At 41.5% G+C, this 27,145-nt stretch overlaps 1 protein-coding gene across 9 annotated transcripts in view; it reads right to left on the reverse strand.

The window, feature by feature from the left end:
• Window positions 1-27,145, reverse strand: part of SYNE2 (spectrin repeat containing nuclear envelope protein 2) — a 1,823,309-nt gene that overhangs the window by 902,236 nt on the left and 893,928 nt on the right. For all 9 annotated transcript variants that reach the window (XM_069207355.1, XM_069207357.1, XM_069207362.1 and 6 more), the window contains 4 exons: window positions 23,631-23,784; window positions 19,648-19,791; window positions 16,932-17,081; window positions 10,959-11,219 (listed from right to left, as the gene is read on the reverse strand). In XM_069207355.1, the coding sequence (XP_069063456.1) occupies window positions 10,959-11,219; window positions 16,932-17,081; window positions 19,648-19,791; window positions 23,631-23,784 (709 nt within the window). The remainder of the gene's footprint in view (window positions 1-10,958; window positions 11,220-16,931; window positions 17,082-19,647; window positions 19,792-23,630; window positions 23,785-27,145) is intronic.

Raw genomic sequence — 27,145 nt, forward strand, 5'->3', positions numbered from 1 at the left:
GGCAAAATAGGAGGCAGGAGGCAAAAAGATTGGAGATGACCCTGTTAAAGCGGAAAGTCCAACATGACTTTTTCTGTGTTACTGAGATAGTCAATTCCTGTTCCTGTGGCCACATGAAGGGAAGGATTCTCTGAATGGGATCACAGATTATTAGCATCTACTTTTATGTGATCTTCAGGTGTAGATGACTCTGTGTTGTCTAGCAGTATAGATTTATTATGTAATTAAAGGACCTTTAATGTAACTATGAATGCATTATGCCCAGATACTATAGTGGGTAGTCACCTGATGAGCTGTGGTTGTCTTAAATTTTCTTTGTTTTCCTTCCTGAAAATTATTCAATGGAGAGGGTTTCACAATTAAACAGTTTCGTCTTAGCATTGTTTTTCAATATACAGAGACTCTCTGGGGTAGAACAGAGTCGCTCGGGAAATCAGTATGCAGTGTCGGCCCATCCTTTAGGGCGGAGGGGCCACGCCCCCCACCTTTTGCCCCTCATGAAGAGTGTCAGTCAGGCTGAACAAAGGTCAGCCTGACAGACACTCTTCATGTTCAGGTCAGGCGGCCAGGAGCAGACATGCGCGATTTGCGCAGACTCCTGGCTGCCTGAGCTGAACTTTGCTGGGCTGAGGAGGTCACAGCTTCTATGGGCGTGACCTCCTCGGCTCAGCAACGGTGCCTTGAGGCCCTCCCTTGGGTGACGAGGAAAGCGTCACCCATTGACACTTGTCCTGGACGAGTGTCAATCAGTGACACTTCGTCACAGAGTGGGGTGGGGTCAGCAGTCTCACTGACCCCATCCCACTCTGTGACAAGGCTGGGACTGCTGCCTTCCCTCATTGGCTGACCTCAGGTCAGCCAATGAGGAAAGGCAGCAGTCCCAACCCTCCTGGGACCTGGAGGCTAAAGGTAAGTCCGTGTGTGTGTGTGTGTGTGTATGTGTGTGATGTTTTAAATTGAATGTTCGCTGCGCACGTGCATGTTTGAGTGTTATGAGTGTTGTTAATGGATGTGCGTGCGTGCGTGTGTGTGTGAAACAATGAGTGTGAGCGATCTTTTCAAATGAGTGTTTGGTGCATGGTTGCATGTTTATATGGTATGAATGTTGTTAATGGATGTGCGTGCCTGTGTGAAAGAATGAGTGTGTGTGATGTTTTAAAATTAATGTTTGGTGCTTACGTGCATGTTTGAATGGTATGAGTGTTGTTAATGGATGTGCGTGCGTGTCTGTGTGTGAAAGAATGAGTGTGGGTGTGTGTGCTCTGCCCGCCTCCCTCCCTCCTAAAGCTGCCGGCCGCCACTGTCAGTATGGTTGTGATTTGGTGGGATACCACTAGTAGTCTTACCCACTGATGTTCTACGTCTCACCACAATGTCCTTCCATATTTTGCATAAACATGAATTTATATAGGGATTTTTAATCTGAACAGAATATTTTCCCTTGAAAACTGCGTTATAAACAGAGTATGAAATAAAACTAATTTGCCAAACTAGCTAGAAGCCAGTTTCACAAAGAGCCAGCCACGCTGCTTAATATCATAAATAGCATTTCTGGTGGCTAAGTCCTACAATACAAGAATTTCCTCCAGGAAAACAGCGATATAATAATATGTTTATTTTGAAGAATTAATGTGCTTGTGCTTGGAGTCAGCCACTGGGTGTCTCACGGGCTTCAGTATTTCATCATTGCTGGTTTGGAAAACGCACTAATCTTTCCTGCGTCCACTAACGAAAGTGCCAGGGAAAAATTCAGCAGCCTTCAGAAGGATTGACTCAGCTCCTATGCAGCAATAGACACTCCCAAAAGACGAGTAAGTAGATTATGTTCTTCTTTCTATCATTTTTTAGGGAAGTTGGAATAATGTAGTTGTGCGATTCGCCACCACAACCGGAAACAATAAGGAATCAACTTTTCCTCGGTTTGAAGAACTGATCAGTCAAAGAAAGAACTTAAACTCCTGGGGGAGTCCAATTTTCTAACTTCCCGATCAACTGTTTGACAATAGGCCTAACTTTTGAGTTCAATTATTTTAGACATTAGAACAATGAAACTATGGATTGTGCAGCAGGAGCACAGCTGGGCATGCAATACCTCCATGTTCATGACCCTCATACTTACGGGTGAAAAGGCAGAAGGAAGGGTTATTTAGAACGAGAGAGCAATGGCTGTCCATCTAACATCATAAACCACAAGTCCTAAATGCAAAAACATTAAGCATGTTGATCAAATAATGATAATAATATTTGTGTTGTAGCTGAGCCCACTTTATCATAATAAGTACCCCATGAAATAATTGAGGGTACTATCATATTGTGACATTGAATAAAGCACCCGTAACTCAGTCCAATATCCTCCAGAATAACAAAAAACAGGAAGAGGTACAAGAGTTGATGGAATACTTACCATAGTCAAGTAATTATGTACATTGATACAAGAAGAGAGTTACAGAACGTTGTAAGGCATTTTAAGACTTCAAATTGTAAAACTAGAACACAATGTAACATTTCAACCAAAGTCCTATCTTCAGAATATGGAATGCAGTTATTTAGACGAAAGATGACTATGCACTAAAGACTCACTTCACCAGGATTTTCACAGGATCAAATACGAAAATTGTTGGAATATCCAGAAACATACCAGAGGTCTTATATCACATATTTACACAGAAGCAAATCTGGTGATGTCTCGGGTATCTTCAACAAGTACTTGAGCAAGTTATTGTTAATACCATTTGCAACACCTGATGAATCATGTCAGCTTGTTCATTTGATGGGCTTCTTCATACACCCAAATATTTAAAGATCCTTGTTGATCGTATTAAGTTAAAGGGTGGGATTCTGAGGAAATAGTAGATAGATCCCACATACGAGTCCAGACATCATGGTGATTTTGTAGGTGAAATAAGCAGGAGAATGCATTGAGAAGGATGACAGATGCTGTAAAGGCCATCCTTTTGTACGATACTCAGGATGTTCACTGGTACTTACAAAACCGGAACAAAGAGTTACTATAGAAAAGGAGATGTGACATACCCTCACATAATCACTGTGATAATCCTAGTTGCAATACACACCAACCCTAGTTAATGATGTTATGGCCAGTGGGTGTGAGGTAACTGAAATTGTAGGGGAAAATAACGAAATAAAATATTGGTTGAAAATAAACACCTTCAGAAATTCTAAAACTACTCCAGTATGATCCTTTCGTTCTTTCTTGTTGGTGCATCTGTATTTTGCTATTTGCATATATTTCACACATGCTAATGAAATCAAGCTTCAAAGCTCAGACATAAGTGAAAACATGGCAACAAACATGGATATGAAAACACTGCGACATAATAGATCAATTACTTACATCAAATCACAATTTTGATCACCATCGGCTTACAATGTCAAACCCATGTCAGGTTTTACAACTAATTTGCATACTGTAATCTAAATGGTATTCATTTACATAGTCTATGATTAGCAGACGCATCTAGCATGGATATTGCCACGTTGGCCATGCTGCATGCTTGCACTTACTTTGAATAGTAGATTAAGGTATGCAAATAAGATTTCATATTTTTAGTTTCTCTCTTAAAATACGTTCTATGTAATATTTTCACATTAATTACCCCTTTTTCCGCATTGCCCAATTCTTGATTTTCTTTGTCAGGAGGTTTTGCCAGTATATTGCTCAACACAAAATTGTCCCTCCATATAGCTTTCTGCCACTGATAAAACAATGATAATTGAAAAGGTAAAAGTGTCATTATTTCTCAAATTGTATCTACGTATATACCATTAAATGAAGTCTATGTAAGTAAAAACACGCCAAATGCTATATGCGTGTAATTATGTTGCAACTCGCAGTAGGAGGATTTCTTATATTTGTTTCTACTCACATGTGTCACAAAAGTGATATACAGAGTGAAACATCCTTGTAAAGTTTAAAAAGTAGACAACATCTTTTAAATGTATCATTTTGCTAGTGTTATGAGAAAAGTATTATGTATAACCACTGGAGAATATTTACATGAATATATTTGCATTTTCATTAAGCAATAAAAGGTGTTTGTGATGTTTCTGTGGGTGTGCCCCTTGAGACATATATACTGTATTGGGATTCGGTTGCAAAAGTTGTTTATACCAAAAAAGATTCCCCGCTGCCTACCTTTCAGGTTACCTTGCTCCTGCTGAGTTTGTATTTTGAGAATACACATATCAACCAGAAGTATTTTGGAACAGAGTTGCTAATGTTCATGTCACACAGCTCGAATCTCATTCTGACAGGGCTATGAATAGTTTCTGAAAAGTTCTGAAGCTTTAATATGTCCTTTTTAAGTAATTTATTCAACAACTGCATGGCATTGAGGTGTCTGACTAACACATCGATTTTCAGAAATAAAGACGTGTTGTAAGGACTCCGCACTAGCAGATCCTCTCTATTCCATTACAAGATCAAGGCCAAACAAGTATGGCTTTAGTAGATGGCATGCATGCAAAGAGACATCTAGGTGCACACTCACATGTGTATCACATATAGGCCCTCATTACAACTTCGGCGGTCTTTCAAAAAGACAGCCGAAGCCAAGGGCGCCACTATACCGCCAGTGCTGGCGGTATTGATGGCTTCCTATTATGACATTTCTGCTGGGCTAATGGACGGAAACAGCGTTTCAGTCCGCTGGCCCAGCGGAAAAGTCACATCAACATTGCAGCCGGCTCATAATGAAGCCGGCGGCAATGTTGATGTGCGGTGGGTGCAGCAGCACCTGTCGCGCATTTCACTGCCTGAAATTCGGGCAGTGAAATGCGCGATGGGGCTGTGCCTGGGGGCCCCTACACTGCCCATGCCAAGTGCATGAGCAGTGCAGGGCCCCCCAGGGGCACCCCAAGGCTCCCTTAACGCCAGCCTTTCCATGGCGGTGTTTACCGCCATGGACAGGGTGGCGGTTGGGGATTATGACCATATGGCGGAAGCCTGGCGGTCATGTGGAGGGGCCTGGGGTACGACTGTGGCTAATGGGCAACGGTCATAATACACTGGCGGAACACCGCCAGCCTGTTGGCGGTGTTACGTTAGTGTACCGCCGGCCGCCATGGTCATATTGAGGCCCATAGTTGCACATTTGCAGACCGAGCAATACACCTCGAGATAATCAAGCACAAAGAAGCCAATACCACACAGTCCAACACATCTACAGGTAGCCACACACACAAATCCATGTAAAAAGATAATGTACAAAAACGAGCAGACATGAAGACACCCAGGTCCACAGATAAAAGGACATGCAGGTACTTTAGTACACAGAGATACCTCTTCAAACAGGCCAACAGACAAATAGTCACACACCTATGAAGGCCAGTAATCATGGAGAAAAACATGTACATAGGCCAACAGACTTACAGACACAGCACACAGTTGTAAATGGAGCCAAGTACAAAGACGTACATATAAACACACCTGCAAAATCACACACAGAAACTGACAAAACATAGACAGGCACATATTGACAAGACAGCGGTGACTAATGGATTCATCAACCCCAGATGTCTGATTTTTTTCTTGAGAAGCGGATGCTTTATCACTCATGAAATTGTATTCAAAGTGAAAAAAGTGGCTGGGTGTCAACACCAATTGAATACTTGGCTGCTCCTTGGTGAAACCACTTCAGGTCGGAGATAGGAAAACTGCAGTACATGTCCTTCTTTAATTGCTACATATGCTACATGTGAACAACATGCAGCACGCTGTAATCCTTATATATATATACATACATATATATATATATATATATATATATATATATATATATATATATATATATATATTTTTTTTTTTAAACCTAGTGGCGGTCGCCATGAGGTAGTTATATTTAGGGCCAGGTTTCCATTGAAAAAGCGTTTTTTGACTTGCCTAAAATCTTTGGCACTGTTTGACAAATCTTCACAAAATTTTCCCAAAAACGTGGCCCAGTGCTTCTTGTTGTGCACGGGAGGTTTTGAGGTGATCCGTCAAACGGGGGCCGAGAAAAAGGGGGCTAAAAAACATGGTGTTTCCCATGTAAGTTCCTATAGGACCTGTCAATACGTCTACAGACCGAAGCACTGGACGGAATTACAGCAAATTTGGCAGAAAGCTAGCTGCCAGTACTCAAATTGTGCTTTTTGTTATTTGGTGTAAATTCATTCAGTAGTTTAGGAGATATTTAAGAGCAAATACATTTGTATATCCCCACCTGCGAGTAATTAGCACATTTTTGCAAAGACTCATGTGAAAAGAAGCGTTGCAATTGGCTGACTGCAACATGACCAGAAAGGTGCGAATGCCATCTTATTTCACAGGACATGGTCCCTGGGGGTGAAAACTGGAATTGAAAGTGGCATAAGAGGTCAGGATGAAGGTATCCTGTTCCCAGGGGTGTGTTATGGGTGTGTTTTAGGGGCAAATTATAGGTTTAATATAATATTATGTCACGGTGGACAGTATTCACGAAAATTCACAAATTTCAGTGAATTATTCACAAAATATTCACGATTATGGAAAAATTTGAAAGAAAACCACAGACACATTCATACACTAGTTCATTCACTTATACATGCACTCAGAGGCTCAGGCGGCCACACACACACACACTCAGACACTCATGCACCGACTCAGACCCACTCCTAGACTCACACACCCACTTTCAGTCCCACTCAGACACTCACACACCCATTCACACATCCAATGACAAAGACAGGCCCTGTTGCGAACCTGGGCTGGGCATGGTCAGAGGCCATGCATGGCGCAGAGTTGGGTGGTTATAAGGGCTTGGCTGCAAGGCCTGGTTGCAAGACCATGCCTTGTGACCAACCCTTATAGGTTGGAATAACATATAGTAATTAAAATTACTTCATGTAAAAAAACCATAGAAATTCACTGAAAAAAAACAAAGGTTACAGGGACGTTATAATTAGGTTCTGAATTTACTCGTACATATAAAAATTCAGGAGTTATATTTACAGAGTTATTTCAAGTAACTATAGCTCAGGTCCTAAGGTAACTATAACTTGCACTTTCACCATGCACAGCTAATTACTCCACATATTATGTCATTGGTGAGATCTCGTATGGCCTTATTGATATCACTGCCACGTTTGCAATTACATATTTGATAAGAAAACTGTGCATGGCAAAGGGTCAGATGTACAAATATCTGGTTGCAAACTAAAACCAGTTTATTGCAACAAGTGAAGATTTTTAAGAACTCACCTACATACTAATAATAGCCCAGTTCTTAAAAATACATATTGCAGTGGGATGGAATCTGACGTACCTTATAAACATTAAAGACATAGGTCACAAAATGTGACTTACTACTTACAGATGCCATCACAGCAATGGTGGCTTGCTGGGCTCAGTAGACCACCATGTTTATGACTGCATATCAACAAGCTGTTTTTTACAAAAAATACGTCCCGTTTTTTAGTAAAGGAAACCCAGCTAGTTTTAAAAAGAAAAAGAGGAATTTCAGCTAAGGAGGCACCATGAAGACATTCTGAGAAACAGTCAGAGGCAAACATAATCAATGATGTCATGCAACTGTAGGTCACGTAAGAAACAACTAACTTCCCTCCAGATCTCTTTTATTCACAAAGTAAGGGAAGAGAAGAGGCAGTTCTACATTGGAACATGAGCTGAGAGAAGGGATCATGAATAATTCCTTGTACATGGAGCGCACTGTCACTGCTTGCATCACGGTGCACCTTTCAAAAGATGCGTTTGGCTCAGACTGGGTCAACTGTTCCCACCTGATTAAGGGATGTCTAGGGGATCTAAGGGACTGCCTTTCCCCTCTCCAAAGGGCTGCTCTCATACTGCCAGTGTACCACCTTTATGTGGGCACTCTCAGTGCACTTCCTAAGGGCCTGTTTGCCTCTGCGTCAGTATCTCTAATAAGGCACAGGCGCAGAGGCAAAGTAATTTAAAAATATGCCTGGGTTCACGCCCCCAAAGAAATTACAGTATTACAGAAGAGGCATTTTGAGCATCTGCAGCTCCTTCTGTAATACCATAGTGCCTCTGGTGTGTGCAAAGTGGGGGCGCAAGCCCGTTTACCCCAGGGTCACTACACATAATATAGCCCCAGTTGGCTAAAAATGGGCATAAGTGAGTGCTGAAAAGTACTATCTCTATCATCCTTCATCATTTTCTAGGAGTCCATGTGGATGTTACAGGTGTGTGTATTTGAAGGCAATTATCTACACATTCAAGTTTCTCCTTAGATGGGTGTCTTTCTTCTTTATTCTTACATCAAATAATTCATCCTTCAAAGAAAAGCACTGTCTTTGCTCCTACAGCAAGTTTCCCTTCATTGCTTTCTCCCTCTACCAAATCTCCTGGCTTTAGTCTGGGCCTTTATCTTTACAGTAAAGCACTTACTTTAATAAAACGTGAACGCTGTTTCCTGTAACTACAACTTATTTGTGAAACCAAAAATTCAGCGCACTCTCTAGCCTCTGACAATAATTGAACCAGACTGAAAAATACCTTCTGACAGGCATTTCCTAGTATGCGCTTTCAATGCTTAAAGTCAATGTCTTCTGGTTTGCTAGCCTCATATTTGCTCTGAAGATATTTGGACAAACCTTTAAAACCACTAAAGAGTTTCAATGACTCCCTAGTAAGACAGACATTATTTTATTATTAGCCAGAATGGGTTGCCAAGTCATCAAACCTCAAAAGACGTGAATTTTCATTTTCCAAAATATATCCCATAGGTTTTTACCTTTTAACCCCCTGCATCCGGGGCTTTGCTTGGTTCTGGGGCCTGTTCAACAGTCATCATACCCCCACGTTCTCATTTTCAAATTGCTTACCTAGACTATGCAGTGCAACCCCTGTTAAGTTGGGATTCTTTTGGCACTTGGCAGCCTATTAGGCTGTCACAGTAATGTTTGTATTATTAATAACAAATAAACTGCCAATAAGTTGTCCATATTCAGGCCACTCCTGCCTGGTAATATTTGTGCTTGTGTTATGAAAGTTTGAGGAAAATATTTGATATATTTCTCATAGCCTACTTTTGTCTCCATTTGGCTTTTGCCAGTCACCTTGTTTTAAGGTCCTCTAGTCTACAGCTCTGCCTTTCCTAATATCACACTGGTACTAAAGTTGGCCTTTTGAAAGCATGACGCTACATACTTTAACGATCTCAAATATAAATCTAGTTTAAAAAAAGGTACACTTGAATCTGCACTGCTTGGATACACAAAATACAAATAGGTTCCTGGTTTTACAACTAAATAGGCAATTTAGGTGACTGTTTAGGCAAATGCCATTGCCTCCGAGCTCGCAAATGAATTCCCATCAGCAGAGGTCACTTAAGATCAGATGCACTTCTGTGGCATTGTCCACTGTGCCAACACAAGCGCTATAAAAGCTGCAAAGAGAACAGACTGTAAGAAGACACTAGTAACATTTGAGGCCGAATTATGCTGGGCTTTGCTGGCTCTGGACAGAGCTGAGTGTCTGTTTTAGTTTTCTATTTTAGTGCTTTATTTTCTGACAGTGCAGCTTGGAAACAGTGAGCAAGATTTGTCTCTTTCTGTTTCTGAGCTGTGCTGTAGGCAAAGTCACAGGAGATGTGAGCAAGTGTGGTTAAAGTTGGGGGTAGGACAAAACGCTGCTTGTTGATTGGGCTAAATGACACATTAGGAGAGTTTTGTGGCAGATCGGCTAGTTGGAGAGATAAGGTGGCCAAAAAGGTTCTAGAGCAACAAAGTTAAATCATGGTTGCTTATCGGACTCAGCGAAATGAAGCAAAGAAAGAGGCATGGTATGGGGGGACGTGATGTTAAAAAGAAGGGCATTTCATAAACGTTACTTTCCCGTCTTTGTTTAATTAGTTTCACATTTAACACCATATTTAAAAATGTCATCATGCTCCCATACGTCCATTTACAGTTGTTACTGAGTACATTCGACAAAACTATTTTGGTAGACGCACACATATTCCAATCTAAAGGCAAACAGCTGAGACCCCTTACAATTTTTCCTGCTTCAGATTGTGATTTAGGGAGGGGTGCACTTTGTTTACAGAGGAAGTAACCGAACAATTATTTAAAAACAAATGGAGCAAACAAGCACGCCTCTCTGATGTGCACTGTAGTGCTGGAGAGCAACATTTCAGCCTGAATGTGTAAATTGTGTGCAAAACATATATGTGTTATACATCGCAAAAGGAATTTGCACAGGGGTGGTTTTGCAGAGAATTTTCAAAGTAGGGAAATTAGGCCTTTAGAGTCGATATCTGAAACACTAAAGTTTTTACAAGCAATCGTAGTACCACTTTTTTTAAACTGCAAACCGTTTAATTAACAAAGGCACAAAACAGGCTTGACAGACTCTCACAAATAGTACTTTTTAGATCTGGCTAAAAAGAACCCTTGTCTACAAGATGCATTGTTTCCAGTTGGTAGAAAATGCATAGAGTGGGCTTTGGCACCACCCAGTGCAATGTTACCCTTTTACCTCATACTATTGGTTATTTTGATAACATATCGACTTCTATTTGTGCTAGTATTCGAAATGAATGAAGGGGTATTTCATATCTGAAAAGTACACTCAATCATCATACTGTTTGTCACACTCAATTCTTTATTTGTATTCTATACAGAAAACAATTCACTTTGCTACTATTTCCCTAGAATTGGGAACGCCAACAGTGCAGGCTTTAATATGATAAACACCATCTCTGGATGCCTGTGTTTAATGTGCTGTCACGATAAAACTAGGCCTACTGACCTTGCTAATGCTTCTTAAGAAGCCTATTCAATTTGTATTTAAAATAGTACTTAAAACTATTACAAGTCAGATTAAAAAAGTTACTATCATGTTAGATTGTGGTTTAAAAGGCAAATTCCTAGGTCTGGCTTATACCAGTAAGTCTTCGACAAAATGTGTGAATATCTTTGGGAGAAATAGATACCTTGCGTTTTGTTGACTGTTTCTGTAAAAACATTTCATCTTTTGAAGAGCGAAGAGCACCCCGGTCTTCTCTGCCTTCCATCAAAGAGCTGATGCTCTCAAGTACTTCTCTCAATTTCTGTTGAGAGCATATCCATCTCTGTCGCAATTCATCAGAAATAGTGTCCTCTTCATCGGGCTGCTTGTCGGAGATGAGAAGCATTTCCTTCTCATCAAGAGGGGTCGGTGCACTGCACTCCTCAACCAAAGTGTCTTCTCGCTCCTAAGAGAAGGAGAAGAAAGATATTAAAGTCTACAGAACAGAGGTACTGAAAACTGCTGGTACCTATGGCGAATTCAATCCTTTCCTCATTTAATGATTGTTAGCTGCCAATGAGGACTAACAAAGCTCGTTTGTAAATCAGTCTCAACTTCTGAGGGTCAAAATATAGTATTTTCAACTGTACCATTAAGCCTGCCCAAGTGTTCATGCAATGACTTTGATAATGGCAATGTTAGTTAGAATATTGAAAGCAGTCCAAATAATCTAGATGATTGCTCCAATCTCCTCAGAACACAGAACGTTCCAAGCTCTGTATTTACACTGTTGTCATAATGTATTATTGCCGAAGGAGCCAGTCCTTTATGCTGGTATTGGCCTTTCATTCTTTATATGCCTTTATGGGTGGCCCGTGTCCATAAGCCAAGCAAGGGCCAATAATAGATATTATTGACCAGATCTGTAGTCAGTAATGCTACATGATGAACATAGTGGTGAATATTGGGACTGAGTTGTCCAATAGTGATGGAAGTGACAGTTCAAGAGTAACAAGGTTTTTCTTTTGAAAGGGGCATGGAATGCAAGGAGCAGTATCTGTCCAATGGTAAACCATGGTCTTACCAATACTACTAATAATATATGACACAGCTTCACTCACTTTTTATGTAATTATTGTAAAAATACATGTAAGGAAGGTGAAAACACTGCCCGAATAGAAGGTCTGGTCCTTCGCTACGTAAATAACCTGCACCGCATTTACATACCTTCTTGAGCGCCGCCATTACATTTACAAAGCACTCTAGGCTCCAGAAAGGGATGTTCTCGTAATACACAGATCGGCCAGAAGCTTGCGGCTAACAGTGGCCTAACTATGGCTATTTCTACTACCGACCAAGGGGGCAGGGGGCCTTCTTCCTTGCTTGTGTTAGGGCCCGTGGCTCCCTTGCTATTCCACTGCCAGGAGCTGTGTGGGAGAGGCATAATTATCAATCGGATTTAAGTGCAAACCAATGAATCCTCTTCAAGAACAATGAGCCAGAAAAATCGTTTGTGATGGGAGTTCTCAAACACGAGGCAACTAGCACTAAGGATGAGTCTGGTGAATTAACACACTGTGTAGAATTCCTATTGCAAAATCTGTGTTTCAGCCTTTTCCTGAACATAAAATTAGTGCCATTGAGCTGTGCATGGATCAGATATGTAAGTGGCAAAGGACAACTCAATTTGTTATGTAGGCTATAGAAAACAGTCAATATTATTATTGTATTATTATATCATTATTATGCTTATATTATCGTGTTATATCAGGTTATAATATTATTATGTTATCAATATTTTTATACTACTGTCTCATCAGAGATGCCATTTACTAGTACTGTGCCAGTCTAACTACACATCTGGAGACCTAGGCTAAAAAATAAACCTGGAAAACCTCTGGCAGACAAACGTTTACATAAAGACATTTTAATTCATGAGAACGGTGGTTTAAGTTAACATTGTGCATGGTGACTACCCCCCTGCAAGAACTGTGCACCAGTGTAATGCAACTCTGGAGGAGTACTACATCAATACAATGCTTCCCCAAAAGAATGTTCTACACTTACCATACCAGGTGAATTCTAATAATAAAAATCTGTGTGTATGTAAATGACTACAGGAGCACCACATAGGCAAAGAAAGAACAGGGGTAGTGGAAAAGTCTGCAACAGTGTCCAACCAAGTGTCCCTAACACAAATGTTTACAATTTGAAAGATAATTGAACAATCTACTAACAATAGGCATATACAAAGGGATGGATATCTTACTGTTCTGTAAATATGTGCACATTTAATGATACAGACCTTTAGTACAACAGATTTGATGTTTCAAATATATGTATGACCTTCTATACAGTAAATCATGAGACATAGATATGATATACTTGAATTGTATGAAATAAGCGTTTGAAAGTGAGAGGTGGTCACAAGGTGCAAGTGAAGAAGAAAACCACAAACTGATCAAATTAAAATGACATTAGACAAAATAGCATAAGCGTTTTCTGCAAATGTCCAATAGAGCATCCTGTGTAGGTTTGTAATAGTTTTAATGTCCCATAGAAACCGTTTCTATTAAACGTCTCCACATCACAAATGTCAAAGGCGATTTACAGGGTCATCTTTCAAAGGCTTTTAAAGTCTTGTATATGGTCCATAAAGCCCTCTATCTTAAAAACACTGAAGAGCTTAATGCTATGTTCCATTGGTATGTACCCTCAAGACCTCTCAGATCTTCCTCTCACAGACTGGCAACTGTCCCTAGATTTCGCACAGGCAGATGGGGGAGGAAGGGCTTTTTAGATGGGAGAAGGCAAAAAATGGAAGCTGTCTGACTTTGCAGATGTGGAAATCTTCTCAGTTTTCAAATTTTCAAAAAACGACTGAAAACTTGGCTTTTTACCTAGAATGGCTTTAAATGAGTAAGTGTTCCGCTGTCTCTGAGCGGGTTTCTGCCAGCGCCTTGATACGTCAGGTTCAATGCACCCGATAAATGCTTATAACATAACATCATTGGTATATAAAGGAGAAATTAGCGCTGAGTGTATCCTACTTCAAATATCAAACTGCAGAAAAATGTGCCTAATGAAGGGCAGCGACACATCTGAAAGATGAATGTAATCAGGAATCAAAAAATGTTGAGAATAGTCCTAGGGAGAATTCCAATTAGAGGAGGCGATGAGCATAGGAAGCTGAGAGTAGGGCCTTGTGAAGCAACATGTATGTAGCCAATATGACAAAACGCTGAGTAACTGGAACAACCAATAGAGTTGTTTGGGTGTGACGTTGGAGGAAGGCAACCTTGGGCTTATAATTTCTCACGGGGACAAGCAATATGAATTCAACAAATTCAAGGATGCTTCCAAGTTCCTGAGATCTATGTTAAATAGAGAAATCTGCAGTTTAAGATTCTATAGATACACAAGTTTAATGCTTTCTTTGGTTGCCCTGAATAATCAAATCAGTTAGGCAAGGAGCTGCTGGGTAGCACACTTCAGGATAAACTTCGGTATGTGAATCGCAGATTTATGGGGGATATTTGCAGTCCTCAGCAGACCAAGTAAATGAATCAGAGAGCAGTTGCGTTGATGTGTGTGAATTAATGGAAAATTAAAACTGAGAAACTGAGAAACCACATTGGAGGAAAGAAAATCATGGAAAAACTATTTTAAAGAAAGACACTTTTAAGGAAATACAAATAAATCGATAATTAGAGGAAACATTTTGAAGGAGAGAACAATGTAAGGAAAAGTCCAAAATTACATTAAACTTGGGTGGGTTTAGGATTACTGTGGGGTTTTTGGGTTCAGGGATGAGTAATGTTTAGGATGCTAAGGGGTTTTTAGGGATCAGGAATAATTGGAGCTTGGGCATAGAAAATGGTTTTTAGGGCTCAGAGATGGGTAGAGTGTAGTGGTGGTGAGGGAATTTTAGGGTGCAAGGATGAGTTGTGTTTACATGTGTGAGGTGTGTTTAGGTTTCCGGGATGAGTAGAGTGTAAGGTTGTTGAGGAGTTTTGGGGGTGATGGATGGACATAGTTTAGGGGTGCTGGCGGTTTTTAAGGTTCAATTTAAGGTAGCAGCTGGAATGGAAAGGAGTTTTTAAGTTTCAGGATGGGGTGGAGTTTCGGTGGGGAGGAGTTTTAAGGATTCAGGGGGGACAGAGTTTAGATCTAGAAAGGGGTTTTTAGGGTTCAGGAGTGAGTAGTTTAGGGTGATGAGGATTTCTAATGGGCCATAGATGGCTGTTTAAGGCTGGAGAGGGTTTGTTAGGGGGTCAAGGATTGGTAAACTTTGGGTGTGCTGAGGTGATTCAAGCGGTGTGGGATGGTGGGGTTTAGGGTTAGACTTTTTTGGGGGTTCAGGAACGGGTGGAGTAAGGGGTGGGAGTGATAACATGGTTCAGAGATGGTGGATTCTTAGGGTAAAAAGGGCTTTTAGGCCTCAGGGATGAGTGTAGTTTAGGTGTGGTGAGGGGCTTTAGGGGGCAGGGATTGATGGTGTTTAAGATTTTCAAGAGATCAGTGATGGACGGTGTTTATGGGTGTCAGTGATTTAAAAGCATCCAAAGTATATGTTTGACAGTGTAAATATATGATATGAACCAATGTCCCCTGAAGTAAAGCATTGAAATAGATATCACTGACAAAACATTTTGGGAAAGAAAGACCTGCAACCATTGCATTTACACTTACAAAATAAGCATTAAAAATCCAATTTCAAACAAAAAGACATTCTAAGAGTTGGTATGTATGAAAAGGTAAATTACATTAATTCTGAAACTTTCCATTAAACATTTTAGATTAAATGGTTCTCAGTGATGGTATTTCATGAAATAGTTTTTCTATGAAATCACATACAACCCCACGAGGTTGCAGCAATTCAATGAAGAGGACAGTGTGAGAGTCATGGACCTTTGGAGAATAAGAGCTTTCTGTTTTATTAGGTTTTTCCAAAAATATACATAGCAACAGAAAGACAAAGGTAAGGCATAGCACGTCAGCATAATTGCAAAACTGAGTAATGTAAAGGACAACAGCACAAGAACGGTAGGGTAATAAGGTTACTACAAAATGCTTACAGCATATATAGTATTGATCCAGGCCAGTGAACTCTAGTTAAGGATGATTGATGACTGCTGTGGTCGGGGTGACCCACAAATTTCCACTGAGGAATGGCAGGGGTATTTGGAAATCAGTCCCTACCTGCATTGGTTGAAAGGAAAGAAGAGGTGTGCCCATCTTAGGTATGGAGGGTAGGAGCAGGGAGAACAGGTGGGGGAGGCAACTAACTTGGGTGCAAGTCCACTATTGAAACATTGGTCTCACTGGTGTGATGGGAATGTCAGATTAGCAGGTGAGAGAGTGGGTCACCCTGGGGAGAACGGGTAGGTGGCTCTCTGGACGAAGTGCCTTTGAGGGCAGAAAGGAGTCAGTCTCCAGTCCCACTGGTCAATAAAATAAGTGCAGGCGTGGATGGCTGGAAACGAAGAAATTCCAGGACATATGATCTATGAAAGGCTGTCAAAGTCACATAGATTTTCTTTCAGAACAGTTTATGTCTAATGTGTTCTAACACCAGGGTATGTCAAGTCCCATAAAACAGGCCCATTCTGAAATAACCTGGAGGTGGGCCGCCCAGTAGTAGTCATGGAGGTTATGACACACCAAACCCCCTGGATTCCTAGCAGCCTAAGCAACGGGTTGAAGACTCAGGCTATTTCCCTTTCCATATAAAAGTGTAGAGATCCTCCTGGAGCTTAGGGATATTATTGGATGGGATGAGTGGGGGGGGGGGGGAGATTGAACCAGATAGAGGAGCCTTGGAAGTATATTCATTTTTTTGTTTTGATATGGCATAACCAAGAAACATTGAGTGGCCTCCATCCAAGAAGGTCCTTCAGAATTTTCTTGTGCAGAGGTGATCAATTCAACCTGTTCAAGTGGAAAGGTTATTAGTAATGGTAAGACCGAGATATTTGACTGAGTGTGCTGCCTAGTGAAATGAGGCCAGCACTCAGAGGGATGGGAGCATGAGAGGTGGAATGATGAGATTAAGCCCCTGGGACTTGGGCATGTTAACCATTTTAATTTCTAGCAAATTTATGATTTGGATTCAGCATTAACATCTGACACTTTATGAAGGTAAACATACACATTTTCTGGCAGAATCTTTAATTACCTCAAATGGTGAAACAGGTGTAGATGAAGATTGTGCTTCCTGCTTGACAGTTAATGTGGTGTCTGGAAGTGGCTCTACTTCGAAGAGTATCCCCACATTTTCTGTGAGCACTTGAGGCTGGGTTGGACTTGACATGGATGAGCGCATCTCCTTTTGAAAATTAGAAATTATGAAACTTTAATTAGAGCATTGTAGCAAGGACCATGCTTGAATTCCATGTAGGCATGCATAAGTACAACAAGCCCACAACAAGCCTTAAATTGTATTAAGTAGGCTGAATTAAACACTGAAAGTGTCTGTAATCTACCACACAATCAGACGTGATGAAGATGTAACTGGTATGAAGACCACAGGCATGACCCCCATGGAATGGCGCTGCTGTCATCTAAGCTCTGTAACCTATATATTGCAGTCATTGTCATCAAAAAGTCACTGGGGTGTACAAAGATACAGGGGGGTAGTTAGAGAATGCAATAGAATTCAGAGTCAGGAGCTTCATCCACTGCTGCTATTATTGGGTTTGATCACATGACTTCCTTCATCTGGGAAGTGGCACAATGAGACTGCTTACAACTGAGAGGTAGGAAGATGGGGTAATTCACAAAGCACTGCAGAGTGGTCATTTCAGACACTTACTCCTATAACTCCAGGTACTATACTTTACTATGGTAAAATTTGTTTTTGATTTAATACTAAACAAAAGTTCAGCTTGTTTCTCTGCTCGCAGCTATACTGTATAAAAAGTATTCCAAGGTTTTGTATGACATCCTTGTAGAAGGTGCATGGCCTTCACTATATGGGTATTTTCTGCCATTGATTAGAACTACCACAGACAAAAGTGTACCTGGAAATGGTCCAATTCCGTTTCATCAAGGACCTATTGCTAAAACAGATTCTAATCACAACTGTCCACAGCTCTTGCCAAACATTTCCATTTTGAGACAATATTTAAAAAACAAACTGGACAACACCCTTGTCTGTCCCTTGGGATATGTCTTGTCTACAACTGGGAACATGGCTTTCCTCTGCAGTAAAAAAGCACTTGGGAACAGACTATGGATGTAATTGCACCAAAATGCTAGAGGTAGCGGACATGACATCACACTTCTTTTGACCTTAATGATGTCACAGGAAGTGACACAAAATGATCTTTGACCCTGAATTTTCACAGGAAGTGACGTCATGTGAACTTTACCCTGCTAACATCACAATAAATAATGTCACAATAACACAACTCAGATAAATGTTTTTTTAAATGTTATCTATTTGATGGTGATAACATGATATGCATTACTTGTTTCTAGTTGTAGGAAAAGTTGTATGTTTGCCTTAAGAGAATATAGTAATACAAACCAGAGAACAGCACTAGGCACCAAAATAAGTTAAACCATACACGTTTATGATTTAATAGCTCCTGTAGTATACACAGCAACAAGAAATGTGTTGATAAATTATAAGGGAAATTATGAAAAAATAGGACTTATGTCCATGTGTATTAATTTGCATATGAACAATGTTATCTTTTGCAAGGCACTATCACTCGTGCAAAGCAGAGTTGAACATTTTATCTAAACACACTATTCCTCATGTAGTTTTAGTAATGAAGCATGGCAAGAACTTGTTTTTTTTAAATTTATTTTTGTATATTTAATAATAATAATGCACATTGTACTGCTGAATGTATTTACATTAAATACCTAAAGCATAATGTTTGCGTCCCAGTGACAGCTCCAGGAAGAAGCCAGTGCTCATGAAGACAGTTTAACTTCTGATCTTGTAGTGGCAGCTGGTGATCTTTGAAGGGACTGGAGAGAACTAATTGTCCTGAATTGTGGTGAGTGAACTAAGCAAGTGAGCCCAACCTCTTCTAGAGGGAAAGTTGGATGTCTTCCAGAGGAAATGTTGATAAACATGGGCTCAAATAGTGCATTTTACAGCACAATTTTTTACATAAATCTTCTCAAACGCCTTAGGCTATAAAAGGGCAGTCATTTGGTCCTTTCATGATGTGCCAAGCCAATAAAGCCTGACACTCCCCAGGAGTCAACCTCATTTGTTTCAAAATGCGCTATGGTTACCCATATCCATTGCACCAGGGCTAGCATTTTGTCTTGGGTGCCCCTCATATGCCAAGGGTGCCCCACTTAGCCAGGTCCTAATCGAGCAGAGATCAACTTGTTGCACAGGAAGGGTGCCCCAGGTCTGCACAAAGGCTTTAAGCAAAGACATTCTAGCATGTGTCCACAACTGGCCGTCAGGGAAATATTCCTATCATAGCTAGTTTTTGGCTGGGGAGTGGCATTTGGAGCAGAGGCTTTGTATTATTACCCCTTAAACAATGAGAATAGTGTGCTCTCAGACTAGTAGTGACCTCATGCTTTCACCCACCTACAGTCATGAAATTCATGCACAAAAAATGTTAGACTACATTAAAATGAGCCATTAAGGCCCATATAATTATACTTTTTTAACGCCGCATTTGTGTCATTTTTTGACCCAAAAATACAGTTGTATTTTGTAAGTTTGCGCCACTTTTTGTGTTAAAAAGCTAGAAAAGTATAAATATGAGCCTAAATCTCTCAAAATTGCAATGCTATATGCATTGCACTGACAACCAAATTTACAAATGGCACACAGAACAATTATTTTTTTTCTGGATAGAATTGGTCTGAAGCTACACTTTATTTACATTACTTAAAAAGAAAAGTATACAAACCATTAGCTCTTTGGTCAGAGATTCATATTTTTCTCTTATGGTTTTGCTTCTTGTTTCAGCTTTGCAGGATATTTTTAGACCTCGAATTTGAGACAGCTTGGAATTAAGGAGGTCCATAGAGACTCGCAATTCTTCGTAAAGGGGCTGCAAAAATTTTAAAAATGGTTATTCACCAATTTCACAGATTATTGATTATAAAGTGCCCCTTAGCACCTCCATCCTGAATAAGAATGAAAACACTTAGGAGGAGCAATTGAAGGAGAAGCACAGATAATGAAGCAGTTGAGTTTGCTCATGTTGTGCCCTGGCATGCTGTGCCCTTGCAACGAAAAAGAGTCAGGTCATACAAAGACAGCCCTTCATTTATTGCAAAATTGACCACTTTGAAGCAAAAGAGGGTCTATTGTTGTTATGTTACCAAGTGCTGAGGTACAATCTTAGTGATTGAAGACATTATGGATACTGAGCAAAAAGTGCACTTTTTTGAACTTGAGGTGGTTTACCATCAGCCACAGAAATAGTATGAGTACAAAATGTCTTCTAAGTTAGCAAAGAAAACAACCATTACCTGGAAAGTATAAACAATTGTGGCCGTCTCCCACTACTTAGCTGGAAAATCGGTTTATCCCACTGTTTTGTTTGTATTTTATTTTCTCGTAACATTTTAATACAATTTCACTATATTTTAAATGTGTACAGATTTTCCATTGGTACCAGGTCTGTCCACATTACAGTCTTAATAAGCAATCATTACTGTATAACTATTTATCATTATTATTTTTGTGTAACCAGGGAGAGAGTTTTAGCATGTTGTTTCTTGTTTTTTGATGACAAGACAGAGTAAGCTGGCCCAGAGATGTAGCAGTAGAGCTTTTTCTCGAAGTCAGTCACTGTAAGTTGAATGCACAGTTCCGCCATAAAATGAGCTTGGTGTAGATTTGGGTAATAATGGAAAATCCAACATAAACTGCTACAACCGGAAGAGAACTCCCAGGTGGAATGTCCTTCAGATCATCATACACAGGGGGAAATCCTGTGGATTCTCCTTCCAATTTACTACAAATCAGAGAATTTTCAATTCTCACTCAGGAGCAAGTAGAAATAGTGATGAGGATTGGAGGAACCTGTAGTTAGTGAGAGAAAGAACTGCTACAACATCTGCTTGCTGACAAGGGAGCTGGGAGGAAAAACTGGCAATCGTTGTCCAAACAACCTTTAACCACACCCTGCAGTGTCTGTAATGTCTGCTGCACAACCATAACAATGATAAGCATTGTAGAAGCAAACTATTACTGCGCATACAGTGTTTGTAAAAGTGCCACGTATATGATAAGCATGGGTGCGAAAAGCTTACAGTGCAGGCAACATGGCAGGTATTGCTTTTTACTGATTCAGTTTAATGTATTTATTATTATTTTATTAATAAAATGTGCCACCAAGCAAAAGAGCGATACAATAAGAAAGCGAATGATAAAAAATGTCCACAATACACTATGGCCCTCATTACAACCCTGGCGGTCAAATTGGCGATCGTACCGCCAACAGGCTGGTGGTACAATTCGCCATATTTTACCGCAGTGGTAGCGCCGCGGTCACACCGCCGGTTTTCCACCATCGTTGTCCCGGCGGTTATAATCCGCCAGGGCAGCGCTGCTTGTAGCCATGCCCTGGGGATTATGACTCCCCTTCCTGCTAGCCTGTCCATGGCGGTAGATACCGCCATGGAAAGGCTGGCAGGAAGGGGAGTCGCGGAGCCCCTGCACTGCCCATGCACTTGACATGGGTAGTGCAGGGCACCCCAGGCACAGCCACACCCTGCTTTTCAAAAAGCACGACGGGTGCAGCGGCACCCGTCGCACAGCCGTCCCGCAACACCGCCGGCTCCATTAGGAGCCAGCTGCAATGGTACGGCCGACATCACCGCGGCCCAGCGTCGATGTTGAAATGCTGCTGGTGGGTTTGCGGCCGCATAGGCGGCCGCTTGGTGGTTCAACCTCCTCCGCCGCCTGCCAAGGTTGTAATGAGCCTATTTGTTAAAAAATTTTTTTTAATCTTCTGGAAATAAGAATAGTAAATTGCATATCATATGAGGCCAGAAGGCAGAGCAAAAGAAATTTGAGGAAGGAAAGAAGAAGGAAGCTGCAATGGGTTGTACATCCACACAGTGCCTATTTGTACAATTTTATCAAGCAGATTCATAAATACCATTCAAAGAAGATGCTGGCAAAAGAAGAGAACGTCAGTTCGCACACTGCTAATAATGTAGATGGTGACTTACCAAATGGGCTGTATCAAATCACTGATGATTAACTATATGGAACCTCTGAATTGCAAAGTATTTGTGAATATCAATGGATGTTTCAGTCTTCTAGTCAATGATGTATTGAAAATGTTTGATCACGTAACTTGCAAATGCTGGGAAGGGGTTGGAAAGAGTGGCATTTCGAAGTGCCTAAAGCACGGACCTTGTGGCTAACAGGGCAGAGAATCTCTAGGGAGCATATGAATTGTTATGTCAGCAGCCATCTTGGAATGGGTTTTCTTTTATTGGAAAACACATTCAAAAACTGTCTTGGATTTGCAAGTATGTGTCCTCACGCCTGTCCGTACATGCAATTGAAGGCAAGCAATGGCAATGCCAATTTTTAAGCATTGCCAATAATTTACCAAGTCTTGCTCAGAAAGCAAGAGGACGGGCTCGACCTGGGAGCAGCACTGCACATGGGTCATTTTGGTGTACCCACGTCCGAAGTTAGTGTTTCTGGTATTTGCAGATGCAATAACCCTGGGGCTGGTGATGTTGGACAAATTGGTACAACCCAGAGTGGTGTCTTCGATGCTTAATTTGTAAAAAAAAATAAGTGGCAGTGCCCACTGTGTTTAACATGAAGCCACTTTAGCTTGCACCACCCACAGTCTAAGACAATGCTGTCAATGTCGTTGTTGCCTATTAACAATCACAGTTTGAACAATTCCATCTGACCCAAAGCAATGACAATTGTATTTTTATTATATATTAAATGATTACACACAGTTGCTGATGTGCTCCGAGGCAGTGTCATCATGTGGTGTGTCATCATGTGGTGGACTGTCAGAAATAAGTGCACCGGCAAACAGTGGCACAAATTAAGCACTGGTATCGTCTTCAAGGGCCATCAGTCTAGGTGACTTTTAATGAGACTTTTAATGAGACACATATATATTAGTGCAATCATATAAAATGTCAAAAAATAAAAATATAAAATCGGAAGAAATTGAGAATGCACTTTTTTTCCTAACTGCTCCTAATTCCGAAACCTTTCTTAGTTGCCTTTTCCAATGAAAAAGACGCTTTATTTTTACTCAATCTTTTGCAAAATCTTTTATCAGTCTTCACTCATTTTATGAAAAGGTTTAAAAAGAAAGCTAGAGCATCTGGTAGCCATTTTTATAATTGTCATGCCAGCGTGGAAAATTAAGCAGAATTAGCTTGAAAATTATTTGCAAATAACATGTCATTACAGTTTTCAGACAAAAATGCTACATCCTTAAAAAAGAACTAGGACGGGGGTTTAAAACCTTCAGCACTAGCATAGCAATTGTTAACATTATTTTTTTAATCCAAAAATATATTGAACAAAAGGCAACTTTTATATTATCACAAAGCATTTGGGATACACCAAAGTAAGTAAAACATTTAGGATATTTTTTTTATTTCTGATGTAGAGAAACCGATGTTATTTTTGTTCCGTTCATGAAAATGCGACAGTCTAGTCGAACTGTGGGGTTGCGTATGTACCTACAGTTTCTCAGAGAAGAAAAGTAAGTCAGCAATTCAGAAAAATGTCTGTATGTCACTACGATTGTTCCACTTTGAGTTAGAAGAAAATAACTGGCAAGAGAAAGCACAGAATACTGTCCACGAAACCACAACAACGTATTCAGAACATTAAAAATTTAAATAATTCACTTTTTACATACATTATGAAGAGCAATAGTACTACCTCAATTTCAGTCAGAAATCGGAGTTTTTCATCCGGATCGCTGGAATATGTTTTGCCTTCCTTCAACTTTTTCTTAAACGCTTTTAATAACTCAAAAACGTGGTGGTGTTCTGTCTTGTAGCTCTTCAGATAGACCGACGCAGATTCAAGCTCCCTGTAGAAAATACAATACATTAAGAAATTGCCATGAGTTTGGACAAACTTCACTGACGAGAGCAACACTTGATCAGGTCCAGTGTATTATCTCCTTATCTCTGTGAGTGCCCTAGTACTTACTTCAGAGGGGTGCGTTCATCTCACAGGAAAGGTACACCCTTCCCTTACTAAAACCCGCATAAACGGAAACAGAGCACACCCTTAGATCCTTCACTTACCAGGCAGAAAACATAAAATGCCCTCTACTCATAACCCCACCTAGTTTCGTGTCTAAGTACCTGGCACCGGCTAGGCCAGAGTCGCCTAAATTAGAAATGCCCTGCTTGTGGCCGAATGTGAAGTCTTCTCTATTTGTTGTTGGTCCCTGGGCAGTTATGGGTGGTGCACCGACAGTGCCAAAAGGTAGGGTTGACTGCAAGGGTGGATGGGAGGAGCATTGACAGTTTTTGGCTCCATCTTACTGTTCAGGGCCCCCTCCTCTTATCCAAGCACATATTTAGCTTTGCATAACTGGTGATATTAGTGCACCAACAGGTCCCTAGCACTTGCACCATAGGGCATGGCTGCCAAGGTCTCCCATTTGCAGTATGGAAAGAAAAATACGTGCTGTTATCCAATACTTTTCTCCAGAGCCTGCTGCAGGTGCTTTCAAATGCTGTGGCTGCAGAGTATCAAGTTGGTCTAGTTTTGAGTACAATATGTGCATATCTTTCACCAACTTTTGCGTCATGTCTTTCTAGCTCACAAGGTTCTTTTCATCCCTCTATTCTTCAGTGTCACTCATTTCCTATCTTTCTTTTCCTCTTCCGTCTCTCTTTTCTAACTTTCTTTTTCTCACTCTGCTTGAAGAACAAGTTACTTACCTTTGGTAGTGCCTTTTCTGATAGAGACAATATAAAGTTGTAGAATGCAGATTACTTACCTTTGAATTCACCCCAGGCATCAGACTGGATCAGGAAGGTTTTCATGAGCAGTACCCCTATGCGCCATTGGGTGGTGTTGACTGGCTCCATGTCCGTCATCGACATCATCCGCGTCGGATAAGATGTTGCGGTTCCTATATCGGTACCGTCCCGGTGCACTGACGTCAGTTTCTTTTCACAACTATCCAAGCCAGAAGCACAGAGCCAAAAAGAAAATTAACACTGGTGTGTCAAAACTAAGGCCCTGAAAGGGGAGTCCCTGCCTCTACAAATCAGTTCACTCAGCAGGGAGAATGGGTGGGTCATTAAGGAATCTACAACTAGATATTGCCTCTACCAAGGTGTTACCAGAAGTAAGTAACTTGTTCATCTGATAGGGACCTCTAGTTGTAGAGATCTGTGATCAAAGTTCATACTAGAAGGCACGGGTCCCTACAGACATGACTGTCCAGGCAGTAGTGTTTGGTAAACGTGTGAAGAGAGACCCATGTTGCCGCCTGCTACAAACTTCTTCCAACGAGAGGCTTATACCATTCAGGTGGAGGGACAACTGGCTGTCAGGATTACAATACAGACTTCGGGAGGAAGGTCAAAAGCTGTCAGTTGTTGCCGCTCAATCTCCACGCAAGAAGGAGGAGAATGGACAGGTTCGGGTTAAGAACCCTTCCCTGCTGCTGTGACATCCTCTAAAAGGGGCAGTCTGATCCGAGGATCAATGGACATGCTCAGCAGCTCAGGTTACCAGACTCTCCATGCCCAGTCCAGAGCCACAAGGATTACTTGGCCCCTATCATTCTTGATCTTCTTGAGAACTCAGTGCAGAAGTGGTATAGGTGGAAAGGTGTACAGGCCTGAGTTCCACTTGAGAGGAAAAGCGTCTCCAAGCGACTGACAGCTTGGAAACTCTAGCATGCAAAACTGCTGACACTGCGTTCTCTGTGGAGGTGAACAGATCTAGGCTCTCCCCACTGCTGAAAGAGACCTTGTGCCACCTCTAGATAGAGACCCCATTTGTGATCCACTAGACATTTTCGGCAGAGTTTGTCCACTCTGGCATTCAGAGATCAGGCCAGATGTCAAACCACAAGGGATATGCCCTGCTGTTCCAGCAATGTCCAGAGGCGCAGAACCTCTTGCCCAATGGTCCACGAACCCACAATGCCCTACTTGTTGAGGCACCTCATGGCGGTGGAGTTGTCTGTGAGCAGCTGCACCATCTTCACCTCGAGAGAGGAAAGAAATGCTTTTAGTGCTAGCTGGATTGCACGGCGCTCCAACAGGTTGATGGGGAGTCCGGATTCTGCCAGAGACCAGATGCCTCTGATCTCCACCTCTCCCAAATGCTGCCCCATCCCAGTAGTGGCGCATCTGTCATTTATGTCAGATCTGGCAAAAGAGGAATATGGTGAACTGAAAGTGCTTCTGGCATACCGTGAAACAAAAGTAACATCTGTGGACAGACGGGACGAGATATGAAAATAAGAGTACTACAAGTCCAGAACTCCGCAACCGCCTGAGAGAGTACAGCCCAAGACTCCTCTGGACATGTGGCAGTACTTACACAACCATATCCCACAGCGCGTGGGAATAACAGCTCAATAGGCATGCAGTGTTCACAGACCACAAAGCAATGCTCGATGAGAAGAAAACATCTTCTGCCTAAGTGAGCCCAACCCTTTGGATTCCCTATCCGAGAGAGTGAAGGGGGACTCACCCTGGGAGTTAGAGGCTTGGATAGGCACGCTCTAAGGGGTAGGGTGTTGTGTCAAGAAACTTGGATTCCCCAGAGTGGGGCAATAGCAGCAGGCAATTCTCCAGTTCATAAGAGCCCCTGTGCTTTGTTTTTGACCAGGTACTCTGCAGGACGTCCCTGAGAGCCTCACTAAATGAGAGCAAGGGTTCTGAGGTGGAAGCTCCCTGTGGTAGCATCTCTGTCAAGAGATTAGTCTTGATGGCCACTGAGGGCACCTCAAGGTCCAGGACCTCAGCCTCCCTCCTCAGCACCACTGAGTAGGAAGCTCCCTCCTCCGTAGCCACTGTAGAGGGAGAAAGCATACCAGTATATGGAGAAGTGTCCATTAGCTTCACCCAAGTCTGCAGCCCAGTCCATACGTTCTTCATGGAGCTGGTATTCTAAAGAGTCCAGAGACATATCCCATCATATCTAACTCATAAAAAAACGGGCTCAGGATCCATCCTAGGAGGCAAATGATGCCTATCTGGCCCCATGTCAGAGTCAGCCTAGACAATGGGGCCGGTGCCGCCCGTGGGCGCAGACTGCGCCGGGAGCATCAGCTTTGGGACTGGCATCAGGAAAGGTCAGGGACGGATGCCTGGGTGCCCCTCAGCACCAAAGCCACCAGTGAGCTACCTGAAGGGGCCCCTTTGAACTCTGCGTGGCTCGAAGGCGCTCCACCAGTGTTGGGCTCAAACACT

Source organism: Pleurodeles waltl, chromosome 9 (assembly GCF_031143425.1).
Source record: "Pleurodeles waltl isolate 20211129_DDA chromosome 9, aPleWal1.hap1.20221129, whole genome shotgun sequence".
NCBI classification, from domain to species: domain Eukaryota; kingdom Metazoa; phylum Chordata; class Amphibia; order Caudata; family Salamandridae; genus Pleurodeles; species Pleurodeles waltl.